At 44.6% G+C, this 14,894-nt stretch overlaps 1 protein-coding gene across 7 annotated transcripts in view; it reads left to right on the top strand.

The window, feature by feature from the left end:
- The window catches only part of TANC1 (tetratricopeptide repeat, ankyrin repeat and coiled-coil containing 1), a 242,642-nt gene that overhangs the window by 210,363 nt on the left and 17,385 nt on the right, over positions 1-14,894 (top strand). For all 7 annotated transcript variants that reach the window (XM_047870166.1, XM_047870169.1, XM_047870167.1 and 4 more), the window contains one exon: positions 1,915-1,993. In XM_047870166.1, coding sequence (XP_047726122.1) covers positions 1,915-1,993 — 79 coding nt within the window. The remainder of the gene's footprint in view (positions 1-1,914; positions 1,994-14,894) is intronic.

The following is a 14,894-nucleotide window of genomic DNA, read 5'->3' as shown; positions in this document are numbered from 1 at the left end:
TGGCATTTAAAACATTAAAAGTACACATATACAATATTTAAGCCAATACAATATACTGCAACAAGTTAATTACAGAAACATAAGTGAATGCAGCTGTCTTCTCTTAAGAGAGGCATAAAAGAGATTTATAAAAATAGGAAACAATGCCAGCCAACCTCCCTATATGTTTTAGTTTTGGAAAAAATAGTAATTTCACTTAAAAAATACATATTTCATAACAGTATGTTAAATGTTACTGTGTAATAGGTTTATTGTTTCTTTAAAAAAGAACTATAAATGTGTTTTTTAAATACTCATATACAGAGAGCATGTTAAATACACAAATAAGCAAATGGAGATGTTTTTCCTTTTTTAAAGTGCTCCCTAAATCTGCATGGGAACACAAAGTGTGAAAAATCATCACAGGGAGGACAGTGAATGCCACATTCACATGTGACCTTTTTCTCAACTCCTGTTAAACTCAACCTGTTTCAAAGCTGGCTGGGAGGAATGCTGTGCCAAAGCAGCCTCAGCAGGGCCAGTAACTGTCTCCTAGAAAAGGGCAGGGCTCATTCACCAGAAGCCTTGAAGGGTGTATGCATTTGCTAATGCTGTTATAACAAGTGACCACAAACTACAGTGGCTCAAACAACATTCATCTATTTTCTTACAGTTCTGGAGGCCAGAAGGCTAAAATTAACATGTCCAAAAGCCAGTGTTCCTTCTGGAAGCTCTATAGGAGAATGTTTCCTTGTTTTTTTAGAGCTTCTAGAAGCCTTGTATTCCTTAGCTCATGGCCCTTCCTCTATGTTCAGAGTGCGTCACCTTAAAATTTTTTTTTCACATTTATTTATTTTCGAGAGAGACACACAGAGTGTGAGTGGAGGAGGGGCAGAGAGAGAGGGAGACACAGAATCCGAAGCAGTCTCCAGGCTCAGCTGTCAGTACAGAGTCCGGTGTGGGGCTCGAACCCACAAACTGTGAGATCATGACCTGAGCTGAAGTCAGACACTTAACCGACTGAGCCACCTAGACGCCCCTCAAAGTGCGTCACTTTAACCTATGCTTCTGTCATTCCATCTCTTCCTCTGACCTTGATTCCTCTTGTCCCTCATTTGAAGACAGTTGTGATTATGTCAGGTGTATGAGATGAACACATGGGTAATTCAGGATAATCATCTCATTTCAAGATTCATAATCACACCTGCAGATTCCCTCTTGTCCTATAAGGTAACATTCACAGGTTTTGGGGATGACGGTGTGATCATACTTGGGGCTATTATGCAGTTTACCCATAGGGTATGGATTGGGAGACTGGGAAATGGCTTCATTATGCTCTCCTGTTGCTGCTGTTGCACAGGGTGGATGCTGGCTCGGGGCTCACATAGTGTTCTTTCCCCATGAGCCAGCACTCCTGCCTCCATACTTGTGATCTCAAGCTCTTTTTGATGGGGAAGAAGGGAAAAGAACTAGGGAAAAGAGGAATGATGCTGTCAGTAGAAAAATCTTCTGGACAATACTATTTATTTTATTTTATTGAAAAGGTATATATTGCTTTGTTTTGTATCTTTGTGAAAAAACGGATTCACCATCTTCCTGCGATTTATGCAGAAACTGCACTTTGTATGATCTCCCGTGTCCTTTGTTGATTAGGCTGGCATATTTGGGTCATGTTGGAATTCATTAGAATTCTGAGTACCTAGTAATCCTGAACAATGTTGCTGAAATTCACTGAGGTTTTTTTATTCTTCTCAAAGTGAAAATGTGAATAGCATATGAATTATGCTTGAAAACAGTTTTCATTATATTTTGTCTCCTTGTGTAGCATGAGATAATTATGGTTAAAAAACAACATGCTTTCTCCTTTGATACATGGGATATAATAAGCACATATGGCTGTGAGAACTCATTAAATCACCTCGCCACTTCTGACAGGTGGTCCAGTGCTTGCTGGGACTGGAGAAGGAACATGAGGTAGACGTCAATGGCACCGACACGCTGTGGGGAGAAACAGGTAATTATGGTTCCACTGCTTGTAGTCTGGGCCAGCTTTCTTGATGTTTTAGCCCCCATTTTGGCCTAAGTTATCTTAAGAATTACTTGAGATACATGTTAGTCCTATTCTTATTTTATCACAAGGCATTTGAAGTTTAGAGCTTTTAAAACTTCCCAAATATGGTAAAACTTTTTTTGAAGCAAATCAGAATAGTTTTGAATTTGACTATTAGTTCTTGCACTTCTGATGAATCTCTGTTAGAAGTACCTAAATAAGGTGGTAGTTTCCGCTTTGTGGAATCTTCTGTATTTTCCCTGACGTGGTCTTCCTATGAACAATGCAGTATGAGCAGGACAGGAGCCTTACATTCAGATGAGTCAAAGTTGCTCAGCAAGGAAGGCTGCAGCCTGCCTTATAGAATGAGAGCAGGACTCCAGCCTTGTGGGGCCTCTCTCAACTCCTGAATACAAGCTGCCAGGTCCCTTTTCGCTGGCGTGGATATATGTATTTAACTGAAGTGTGGGAGGGGAGCCCCAGGTGAGTGCATCATAATGAAGATCTGAGTTGGTTATTTGTCAGATTAACACAGCTAACGCTGCTTTGAAATTTTCCATTTGACCGAATTGGTATTCAAAATGTAAGACTGTAAGTTATGAGTTGTTGTTTAATAGATGTAACCAAGAGTGCTAAATGCATTTCTGGGCTGTGTCGTGTGTGTGTGTGTGTGTGTGTGTGTGTGTGTGCGCACGCCTAGTGTACAGGCATACCTTGGAGACATTGCAGGTTTGGCTCCAGACCACCACAATAAAGCAAATATCACAATAAAGCATGTCAAATGAGTTTTTTGGTTTCCCAGTCCATAAAATGTTATATTCACACTAGACTGTAGTCTACTAAGTGTGTAGTAGCATTATGCCGTAAAAAAAATGTACAGACCTTAATTTAAAAATATTTTTTGAGGGGCTCCTGGCTGGCTCCATCGGTTTAGCAGCCAACTTCAGCTTAGGTCATGATCTCCTGGTTTGTGGGTTCGAGCCCCGTGTCAGGCTGTGTGCTGACAGCTCGGAGCCTGGAGCCTGCTTCAGATTCTGTGTTTCCCTCTCTCTCTGCCCTTCCCCCACTCATACTCTGTTTCTTTCTCTCAAAAATCAACATTAAAAAAATTCTTTTAAATACTTTTTGCAAAAAAAAAAAACCTGTCCTCTAAGGTTTTAGGGAGTCATAATCATTGATCCCAGGTCACCATAACAAATATAATCATGAAAAAGTTGAAATATTGCAAGAATTACCAAAACATGACACAGAGACACAAGCTAAGCAACTGCTATGAAAACAAACCTTTCTCACCTCAGGGTTGCCACAGACTTTCAATTTGTAAAAAACACAGTATATGAGAAGTACAATAAAATGAGTACAATAACACAAGGATGGCTGCGTATGACTTCTGTTTCTGCCTGCATAGAATTATTTCCAGATGCTTCTCAATTATTCCTAACAAGCCAAATGGTAGTGTGTCGAGTTTATCAGGTAACTCATACTTGGAAACACCTCAGAGTTCCCCAGCAGGAAGTACAGGCCTGCACTTCAGAGCCTCCTGGTGCCCTCTCTCTGAGGCTGCTGCCCTGTGCGTGGTTTATAAAGCTAGTTTGTGGTACGTCGGGAGGGGGTGGCCTGCGCCATGGTTCCAAGGAGAGGGCAGGACCCCAAATGGGGTTCAATTATGCTTGGGCTCAACGTGTATAGATTTAAATATTAGTAAATTTATTTATATATATATATATTTGTATATATTTTATATATATATATATAATTTAAAATTAAATACTCTTGATTCCACAGAGTGTTTCCTCCACCCATTTAAATAGCACAGGTTGCTTTGTAATTTGGCAAAAGAAAAGTGTCCATCCACTTCCATATTGTGTTGTGGGTAGCAGATCAGGTCAGTGCATGACCCTGCTTTGTGCTGAGCCAGAATGTCTGAATCCCTGCCCTTCAATTGCCTGGTTAAATAACTTTGGATGAGTTACTTTGCCTCCTTGTCAAATGAGGTAAATAGTACCCGCTTTCTAGGATTGGGGCAAAGACTAAATGAGATAAGGCAGTCTTGCCCAAATGAATGCACCCCCCCAGCCTGACATGATTCACTTGCATCTAGAAATTCTGGTTCGTTAGTTCTGGGATGAGACTGGGACTCTTTTTTCTTGTTTTCTCAAACAAGCGTTTGAGGTGACATGGCTTCAGGGCAAGAAGAGAACCTCTGTAGAACGTTGTCTAAAGGGCCTGACTTGGGGATGGGACACGTGAGAAGTACTCATGATGGCGATGGGGTTGAGTGCTAATAGTAACTGTGGCACTCACTTAGGAGAAACGGAATCTGTGATCTTTAACGTTGACTTTTTTTTTTTCCTGAGAAGGGCTGCCTTTGAGGGTGCTGTGTGAGCATTGTTTTGTCTCTGATGACCAGTCCTGAATTTCAGTATTCTTCCCTCTCTGCTCTCCCCCGTGAGACTCTGAGGGGAGACCCCTAAGAGAAACTACAGCTCTCCCATCAGCCTTCATGAGAAGATGAGTAATGTTTCAGCCAGTGTCTTCCAAAGGCTGGTGCCCAGCGCTCAGATCACTCTGCAGCCTGAGAAGCAGCTCACACTCTTCTTCGGGCATTAGGGGAAATTTCATCAGCCAAAAGTTTGAGAGACTTTTTTTTTTTTTTTTTTTTAATTTTTTTTTTCAACGTTTATTTATTTTGGGGACATAGAGACAGAGCATGAACGGGGGAGGGGCAGAGAGAGAGGGAGACACAGAATCGGAAACAGGCTCCAGGCTCTGAGCCATCAGCCCAGAGCCTGACGCGGGGCTCGAACTCACAGACCGCGAGATCGTGACCTGGCTGAAGTCGGACGTTTAACCGACTGCGCCACCCAGGCGCCCCTGAGAGACTTTTTAAAACTAAATTTAAACCAAAGAAAAAGCTAAGCACTGTTTCTCAGGCTCAGGGGGACCCTGTGACTCTGTGTAGACTGTGTGTCAATAAAACCAGTCTTGCCTTTGCTCCATTTTTCTCCTTGGGATCTTTCTCCTGTGTTCCTTCAAAAATGACCATTAATGTCTCGTACCCCAGGTCCTCCCAATTCCAGGTCTGTGCTTGTCAAAAGAATACTTTGGAATCTCGCAGAGGATATTTTAGATGAGGGCACATCTGCACGTGTCCAGATTGGGTGGTCTGTGTTTGGGATTGGCCACGAAGTGTCTACAGTACTTGACCCCGAATGCCTTCTGGAACAGAAGGCCCTGGTAACGATAGCATGCGTGTGTGGGTCCGCTCCTGTTCCTTGTTCTTACCAAGCAGCAACCAGGAAGGTCCCCAGACTGCGTGGACTGCCCCACTGTGTGCACTGTTTCTCTTTGCTGGGACCCTTGGAAGTAAAAGCAGTTATTTTGCTTCCTGGTTTTGTTTGGTCCTCATTCCTGGGTGTGGTCAGTGGTGCTCTGTGTCTAAAGCACCAAGCGTGAAGCTTGTCTGTCTCCAGCCACAGCCCAGGGGCAGGATCCTGTGAGTGAGCCTGTCAGGGGTGTGGGAAGATGACAGAAAAACTGGAAGCATCATATGAATAAAGTGGTTCAGTATTTCTCTTTGAACCCTTGTAGAAGTTTATACAGGTCTGTTGAGTATACATTTAGTTATGAACAGCTTGGCTTTAAAATACCAGCTGATGGGGTAACCAGGGAGGGTCTCCTTGGTCTGTTTTTGGCTCCCCTTCCCATTCTATTTCTGTGCACTGACACCCCCCTGTTTGCAGATGGCAGCTACCTGTCCTTCTCTCACAGCCAGTTCTAGAAGTGGGAGGGCTAAATCTGTGCACAAAATCCTTCCCCACTTTTCTGCCAGGAGAGACCCTTGTGCTCCCTGTGTATCTCCTTTATATTGCAAAAATGTCATTTTTATGCCTTTTGCTGATTAGAAGTTGCATGTCATCGGTGACAGGTGATGACAGCTGACAGCCAGAGAGGAGGGAACACAGGGAACAACAGACCCATAGAGACCCCTGGTCACTCAGGCCAGTCCCTGTGGGGTTGGTGGGAGTAGGGACAGTCCTATGCCTTCTGTACCCTGAGCATCTCCCTGCTGATGACCTACAGTCCTCAAATGTCGTCACAGAAGAGGATGGTTCCTATCTTAGCATTATTATTATTTTTAATCTTTATTTTTGAGAGCGAGAGAGTGGGGGGGGCAGAAAGAGGGAGACAGAGGATCCAAAGCTGTCTCCACACTAACAGCAGAGAGCCTGAGGTGGGGCTTGAACCCACAAACCGTGAGGTCATGACCTGAGCCAAAGTCTGACACTTAACGGGACAAGACACCCAGGTGCCCATGGTTTCTATCTTGAGTTTTAAGAGACAAGAAAGTATAACAGATTTTAAAGATGCTCATCTAAAATAATAACAATATTTAATTTGGAGGTTTATTGTAGTAAACCGCAGTTTTTAGAAAACTTAAAAAGGATATCTCTACTGGTTTTAGAGAATAGAGAGCTTAACTTATGTAGGTCCCCCTTTCACCAGCATCTGGGGCCATTTGCTTTTCCTGTCTGGTTGCTATTTATAGGGTCCAGCCCTTGGAAAACCTGCTGTGTAGTCTGGTAGCTTCTTAGCACTTCCCCTCTGGTGGAAGAAGTGGTGGGACTTGTCAGAAAGCACCAAGCCACCGAGAAGGGGGCTGCTGACGCGTGCGGCCACCCACAGCTCTGCCCTCCAGGCTGCGGAGCCCCTTTGCTCCATGACATTCCCAGGCGTGGCCAGGCCATCTCAGGGCCCTGCTTCCAGGGCGGCCTGGAAGATGACAAGAACCCATCAGATGCTTGTGTTATCTCTGTTTCAGGCATTCCTCAGCCATGACAAGTAATCGCTCCCACGAAGTCCCGGCCTAAGTTACTGTTTCCATATCCATGTTTGTTGTGGATTAGCCCAAACTGAAATGATCAGAGATGCCTAACTGGTGACCTCATGCTGTTGCAAATTGTCAGAGGAACTGTGTTTCCAAGCTGCAGGCAACTCTCAAGTCTGTGAGCCTACTGTCTGTGTTTCTGGTCGGAATTTCTTATTCTTTATAGGGAGATAGAGGCTCTTCTATGTTAGCATTTGCCATTTTACGTGCAGATGTGTCTGTCTTGTAAGCAGGGCCTTCCCCACCCGTGACTGTTTTGGGTCACTTTACAGTTGACCATTTATGAATTTGATTATTGATGTTGATTTGGTCAGAGGTGGGTTTTCCCAAATGTGGTAGGCTTTAGGAGAGCAGAAATTTTCCTGTCTCTTGTGCTTACCTGTGTGAACAGCAACTATTTAATCTAGTATTGCCTAACCGAACCTCCTGTGGTGTTGGAAATGTACTCTGTGCCTCAAAACCTGGTAGCCACTAGATACTGGCCTTTTGGGTGCTTGTCACATGGGTGTTGGCTGAGTGAACAAGTGGGTTTAAAGAAAACAAAACCAGGGGTGCCTGAGCGGCTCAGTCCATTAAGCATCTAACTTTGGCTCAGGTCATGATGCTATGGTTTGTGGGTTCAAGCCCCGCATCAGGCTCTGTGCCAACAGCCAGAGCCTGGAGCCTACTTTGGATTCTCTCTGCCCCTCCCCCACTCACACTCTGTCTCTCTCTCTTTCTCTCTCTTTCTCAAAAAAAAAAAAAAGTTAAAAAAAATTTAAAAAAAACATACAGTTTTCGGGCAAGTAACATTAACCTTGCAGAATAATTTGGGAGAAATTGTGTTGTTGGGGTGGGGAGGGGTAAGGAGCCTGGTGGCTCATAAGGCGCTAATCTTCTGGTTTCCTTGTGTCTGTCATAGCAGACCGTGTCCTGCTGTATTCCAGGCTGGCGTAGAAACTCTTGTCTGAGTCACTGGTGCCGCAGGCGTGCTGAGGGTGTAGTTGTGTGCTGGATTCCACCTTTGGGGACATAGCTGTTAACAACCAGACGTGGTGTGGGCATGGCTGATAGCACAGAGTGGCCTGTGCCAGCCCATGCTTAATGTCCCCCTCCCTGCACTGCGAGCCTGACTGCTCACCCTGGATGTGCTGTGTGCTCATACTGTTGTTCCCTGGGAAGTCCTTCTTATTGCTCGCTGGCTGGTCTGTCAGCAGGCCTGGGGCCCTGGGCTTCATGCCCAGACAGGATGCTGTCATGCCCATGGGCTGACTTCTCCCAGGGCTCCCCTGCCCTAATTTCTGCAAGGGGGTGATGCTCTGTCAGGGGGAGTGAGAAGTCTGGCTGAAATACCTCCTCTAAAGTGTCTTTTATGTTGCTCATGCTATTGCAGTTGGCAAAATACTTTAGTTGGCTAGTTAGTACTTCCTAAAGAAGTTTAGTCATTGTAAATACCATGGTTTTTTAATGTCAAAGTTATTTAAAACCCCTTAGTTTCCTCTCTAAGAAGAGCAGAATCTACTTCACTGTAAATTGAGTAGATTATTCAGCTCCATGGCCCTCCCTTTTCCTAGCAGGTGGGGGCAGCTTAGTTCTGCATGTGTATTAATCAAAGTTCACTATTTTCTTAATTCTGGACAGAATTCTGGGTAGGACCTCGCTGCCTCTGGACCTTGAATCTGAGGCCTGGCCCTGTCAGCTGGGGTGCAGCGTTTCCAGGCCCATCTTGGGGGAGGGTGGTGCTCACACTAATTTCCTTACTGGACCGTGCAGCCAGGGTAATGAGTCGTATTGCATCTTTGATGTTGCCCTCTTGTCTCCATGGAACTGCTTTAATTTCCCACTCTGTGGTTCTGCCCACCCTCCCGGAGGTGGGGTGTCCTTCAGCTCTGAATTGCAGGTGGACCCAGGCCATGGACGGCTGAGCCTATCACACTCAAGGCTGCCACAGAATATGGTGCATGCACCCCAGGAAACAGGATGACTTATTGTTGGTTGAAAAATGACCCTTTGGTCAGATTTTACTTTGCTTTTTTAGAGAGAGGAGGGCTATCACATGGTAACAATTTAAAGCAAATTTAATACTTACTCCAGTAAGTATTGACTTTGGCATTCAGACTACATTCTGAGATGTATGGGCATCTCAGAGCAGATTTTCAGACGAGAGACTAGAAGAAAAAGCATTTGTCCATTGCTTTTTGGGGCATGTGGAGAACTTTTATGTTAAGGAATTTGCTAAACATATCCTGCTGAGGAAAGCAAAGTGACTTATTATTGTATACCTAGGATATTCAATTTTTGGAGATTCTCTGTATCTCACCAGTGCTGTTGTTGGAAAATCCTTGTCAAGGCATCCCTTCTTCTACTGGTATTTAAGAAAGTATCTAAGATGAGTAGAAATCCAGGTTTTGCCAATCCAAACAAAAGTAGTTCTTGATTGTCTTTGACCTCAAAACATGACAGAGGGGTAATCCAGGACCCTAGAGGATGTGAGGGAGGGGATAACTCAGGATGAGGATGGTAATACAGGATCCTGGAGGATATGGGAGAGGGGGTAGCTCAGGACCTAGAAGGGAAGGGGAAGGGGTGCAGGAGGGGTGGGGTAACCTAGGACCCTGTAAGGGGAAGAACAAAGTGGGGGAATGTAGGGAGGAGGGGCTAACCCAGGCTCTGCAAGGACGGAGATGGGCGTGAGGGTCACCCTCAAGTAGAGACGGATTTGGGGGTAAGAACTAAGGGGTTTGGGTTTGTCTGCACCCTGTATTTTTACTGTTCTGGCAGACCCCTGGGGTTTGCACCGCCCATCCCCACCTCACTGCCCCGGCGTAGGTGTGCTATGGAGAGCCATTCCTCTCTGCTGACAAGACAGCAGAGATCAGCTGACTTGTGTGTGCCTGCCCTGCAGGACTGGTTGGCGTGGGGCGGGGGCAAGAAGTGGGGCAAGTTGAAAACTCACAGAGTGCATCTCGCTGCAAATGAACCGGTAACCTGGCCACTTACCTACTGGAACTCTGTTCATGGTGCTTTTGCTGTGCATAGAGTCCATCCTTCTTGTAATTCCAGATGCCTTCGGCATTAAAAACTTGTACTCCTCTACATATAAGTAGCTTAGAGTACCTTTACCTACAAACACCGTTGCTTGTTATTTCAGTCACTCCTGGAAGAACTATGTGTGGTTCATCTGCACTTCTTCAGAAAAATCATAATTGTTTCTTTCAAATTCTTATTGAAGTGTTTGGATCCTTCCTTCCTTCCTTCCATCCTTCTGGGCTGAATGTGAACTTGCATAGAGTGTATCTGTGGAAATGCCCTCTTTAACCCTGACCCCTTGCATGGAGTCCTGCACATAACTGTCCTCCTTCGGGCATGCTCAGCCCTTTAAGGAGAGAAGGAAGAACCACACATTACATATGCTTTAAATAACGTGGTGTGTAAGAGGGTCTATCAAAAATGTGAGCATTCTCATCACACTTTAGAAATGACAGCTGTGAAAAGCTGTGTTCTGATTTTTTTTAGGACAAAGTCTGTATGAAATGTGATTTATGTTGTCCGTGTTTTAGGAAATTGTTCCTAAATTGAATTTGTTATTTATAGTACATATTATTCCTCAAAGGATTTGCAGAGACTTATTTGAAATAGTACATAAAAGAATAGGGAAAAAAATAATGTCAGGAATAGGACACAAGGATTTGCACAGATATTCCTGCTCCTGTGTCCTAAATGTTCATTAGATTGAGCTGTTTTGGTCTTAGGTTACCATGTGACCAGAGTTGGAAGGGAACATAATCATTGTAGATTATTCTTATTGTCTGTGGGAGAAGGCTTAACAGTTCTTCAGGAGAAGAAAAGTGTTTTCTGGTACTCTTATCTAAAACAACATTCATAGTCTGTTTGATTAGTTGGACACATATATATTTTTTAAGAGAGTGTGCGTGCACAAGTGTGTGGTGTGGTGGGAGGGGCAAGGAGGGGTGGAGAGAGAGGGAAAGAGTATCTATCCCAAACAGGCTCCATGCACAGAACAGAGCCCAGTGCAGGGTTTGATCCCACAACGCTGGGATCATGAGCTGAGCCCAAATCAAGAGTCAGACACTTAACCAACTGGGCCACCCTGGTGCCCCTAGTTGGATATTTTTCAGGGGAACATCCCAGAGGCAACAACATAGGAGTTAGGATCTCCCGACTTCAAATCCTACCTCTGCCTCCCACTAACTGTGTGACCTTAGGCAAGTTGATTAACTTCTCTTGGCCTTATTTTCCTCATCTATAAAACCAGGATGAGCAATACTTACCTCATAAAAGTTCGTTGTATATTAAATGAATTTGTGAACCTAAAGGGCCATGAAGTGTCAGTGTAGGAAGCATTTTATAGGTATCATGATACAATATTAAAATATGTTAGGATTTTCCTGTTTTGAGAGCATGAATCCAGGTTCATTCATTCAGCTGTTTGGATTTAATTCCTGACTGATATTGATTGGCTGTGGGTTCGGGGAAAATCATGTAACTCTTGTGACTCGATTCCTTCACCTCAATAAAATGGACAGTCACTGAATTCAAAGGATTCTTATCAAGATTAAATAAAAATTCACCCATAGTATTTTAGCCAGAGCTTGGCAGTTGTTAAGTGTTCAACAGATGCAGTATGCTGCTAGGGTTGTGATAAATTAGTATTAATTATTGAATGTTACATAGTTATACTATACATTTGGTCTGGATAGAGTATTGAAATGGATGTTGAAGTGACAGAACCTTAGTTTGCAGTTACTTTACAGAAACGAAGGACAACAATGACTTTCGGTTACATGTGAAGTCCTGTTTAGTGGCAATTATAAATTTTATTTCTGTAATGAATTCCTTGGCAATTTGAGGTTCATGTTTAGTCTTTAATTAGTCTTTAATTATCACACAGAGATTGACAGCATGTTTTTACAGAACTTTTCACACGTCAGGAGTGTCCTGGTTCCTTAGATTTGGCCCTTGCCTTGTTTTAACCTCCATAGGTAGGTCATTGGGAGCTGGCGTGATATGATGGGGAGTCACCATTTCATGTGATGGCTCGGTTGTTGCCGGTTGCTTGGTAACATCCATCCTTTCCTCCATCCCCGAGGCCCTCCTGGGGGACTTCTACCAAATGGAGAACACTAAGGCAGGGTCAGACCTAGGACGGTGTTCCCAGCCATTACTTGGGAGACTCTCTGAGCATCTGGGTGGTGCTGGCTTCCCGTTCATAAGGTCACAGAGCCCACCCAGCGGGGCTTTGTTCAGGGCTGGGAGTGCTAGAGACTTTTGAGGGGTTCATCCCTCAATGCAGTGATATTTTTCAACGTTTATTTATTTTTGGGACAGAGAGAGACAGAGCATGAACGGGGGAGGGGCAGAGAGAGAGGGAGACACAGAATCGGAAACAGGCTCCAGGCTCTGAGCCATCAGCCCAGAGCCCGACGCGGGGCTCGAACTCACCGACCGCGAGATCGTGACCTGGCTGAAGTCGGACGCTTAACCGACTGCGCCACCCAGGCGCCCCTTAGTAAGTAATAGAGTAAGAGTAAAGAGTAATCTCTAAGAGATCTCAGTAAGAGTAAAGAGTAATCACTCTTTATTGTATTTCATTTTACTCTTTATGTTGTTGAGAATTACATTAAGTAACTGCCTGGTCCCTGTGGAGATGAAGAATTTATAGCTGTAGGAAGTTGTTTTTCTGTCTAAGGGAAGCCTTCCCATCCCCTGAACAAAGGAAGCAAATGCCTAACAGAGCAAGGCTGTGGGGTTTGGCTTTTATAAATCTTAGCCCTACTCCTAGCAGGTGGATAAGGGGGTGTTGCCTGCCTTTTGTTTGGGGTTTAGTGCTACTTTCATTCATTCGGGCAGAGAACTTTGGGGCTAGCCTGTCAGAGGCCCTCAGGGTGGCCGCCCAGCCCAGCCCATACTCAGAAGAAAACAAAGCCAAACACAGCAGGGGTCAACTTCCTCCTTAACAACTTCTAAACCAGTCAGTTTTTGGAATTCAAGGGAGAGAGGCTGCCATTCCCAAAGAATTTTTTTTTTTTTAAATCATAAAATTCCTGATTACATTTGACCTCTTAGATAAAATAGCTGAGAATTTTCCAGCATTTCGTGCACACTCTTTACTTTTGTTCTCCTCCTTTGCAGTTGGGTGGGGTTTGTCCAGAGAGCCTCCAGCTGAGGTTCAAACATCACTGCCTGTGGCACATCTAATGGTTTCCATCTTGATTGCAACTAGATGACATTTATGAGAATCCTGCTGCTTATTATAAATGTTGGCACTTTGGTTTTTTTTTTTCCCCACTCACTTTTGTGACAGACAGGAAAAGTCAATATATTAGGAAATAAATTGCACCAGTAAACATAAATATATAAGCAAAGCAGAGCCACTCTGCCCATGTCCCTCTGTCAGCCATCTGGGCCAGCATGACTGCCCCTTTGCAGGTGCAGACGGTTGGGCTCACGTGTTCCACTCCGGCCTCGGAGGGTGGCATGGCAATGTGTAAGGAGTGTCTGAAAAGGCCGCTGTCTGGAAGTGGGAGCCGCCACTGTGTGCACTGACCTGTCACCCTTCTCTCAAGGTCTCTAAATTAGGGACAGAAACATCTGAGGAGGGGAATAATGATCCATTGTTAAAACCCTCAAGCCAGCCATCCTGTGCCTGTGTACTTGAGTGACAGATCTGCCATAAAATGTTATAAACAGCCCTGTTTGTGGAATGACTGCGTTCCTGGCAAGTTGACAATTGAGTGTTTGTAAATCAGACCTTTGCCCAGAGAACTTGAATATGTAAAAGATTCCTGGAAATGATCCATTTTACAAAGAACCAGATCTAACTGATGTTTTCAGGAAGCTCGTAATATTGAGTGTCAACTGGGTCTTCTTAACAGGAATGTCTGCTGTGACAAATCTCCTGTTCTGAAGACAGGACAGTATTGCTGAGGTACAATTATTCAGAATCTTCCAGAAACGATCTATGCTTTCATGGGAATTTAATTAGAAAAGTGCCATCTTGTTAAGGAATTTGCAAGTAAAAGAAATTGTGTCCAATTTGAGTCATAAAAAGTGCCATGTGTTCACTCACATTGATTTTAGAGTCTCCATTTCGTGCCAGGTCTTTTCGCACCTTCGTCTCCGAATTTCTTTGGCCAGAAGATAGGCATTTCCCCACTGCCAGAGCCTCACCCGCTCCTCCTGTCTCCCCCCACCCCTCTTTTCTTCTGGCCACACAGAGTGCACTGACCCTCATTAGAGTCTGGTGGTCAGCTCAGAGGTCAGCCTTTTCAGCAGAATAGTTGGAATTCCTGAGCAGAGTCTTGCCTGATTTTGTTTGTTTCAGCATGTGGTTGACTGTTCTTCAGTCTTGCTTGTTTCTCAATCTGGTGTCCTTAAATCTGTGGCTGGTGGAACTTGAGGTGCCCTCTAGCCTCAGGGGTTTTTAGTGATGAGGCCAAAAGTATTCACAGGAGTAAAAAAGGGAAACACAGGTCCTATTGACCTACATCACTTGAAAAGGAGAGCACCGGGGCGCCTGGGTGGCGCAGTCGGTTAAGCGTCCGACTTCAGCCAGGTCACGATCTCGCGGTCCGTGAGTTTGAGCCCCGCATCGGGCTCTGGGCTGATGGCTCAGAGCCTGGAGCCTGTTTCCGATTCTGTGTCTCCCTCTCTCTCTGCCCCTCCCCCGTTCATGCTCTGTCTCTCTCTGTCCCAAAAATAAAAAAAAACGTTGAAAAAAAAAAAAAGAAAAGAAAAGGAGAGCACCTCATTAGGACTTGATGTGCACAGCGTGGGCGGTGTTAGGCCAGAGCAGACTGTGTGACACTCTTTCAGCCTGTGCATATAGGTGCTTTATCTCGAAAGGAAGTTAATCACCAAATGCACAGCAGGTCTGGCTGTAAAGGAAGAGAAGGGAATCCAGCTCTGTCGCCAAGCCTGGGGTGGCGCTCTCATCCGCTCATCAGCTGCTCCAACTTCTGGCTTCTCTGGCGCCTC

This window comes from Prionailurus viverrinus, chromosome C1 (genome assembly GCF_022837055.1).
Source record: "Prionailurus viverrinus isolate Anna chromosome C1, UM_Priviv_1.0, whole genome shotgun sequence".
Lineage (NCBI taxonomy): Eukaryota > Metazoa > Chordata > Mammalia > Carnivora > Felidae > Prionailurus > Prionailurus viverrinus.
Note: the sequence above shows the minus strand (reverse complement) of the source record. Positions and strands in the feature narration are given on the sequence as shown.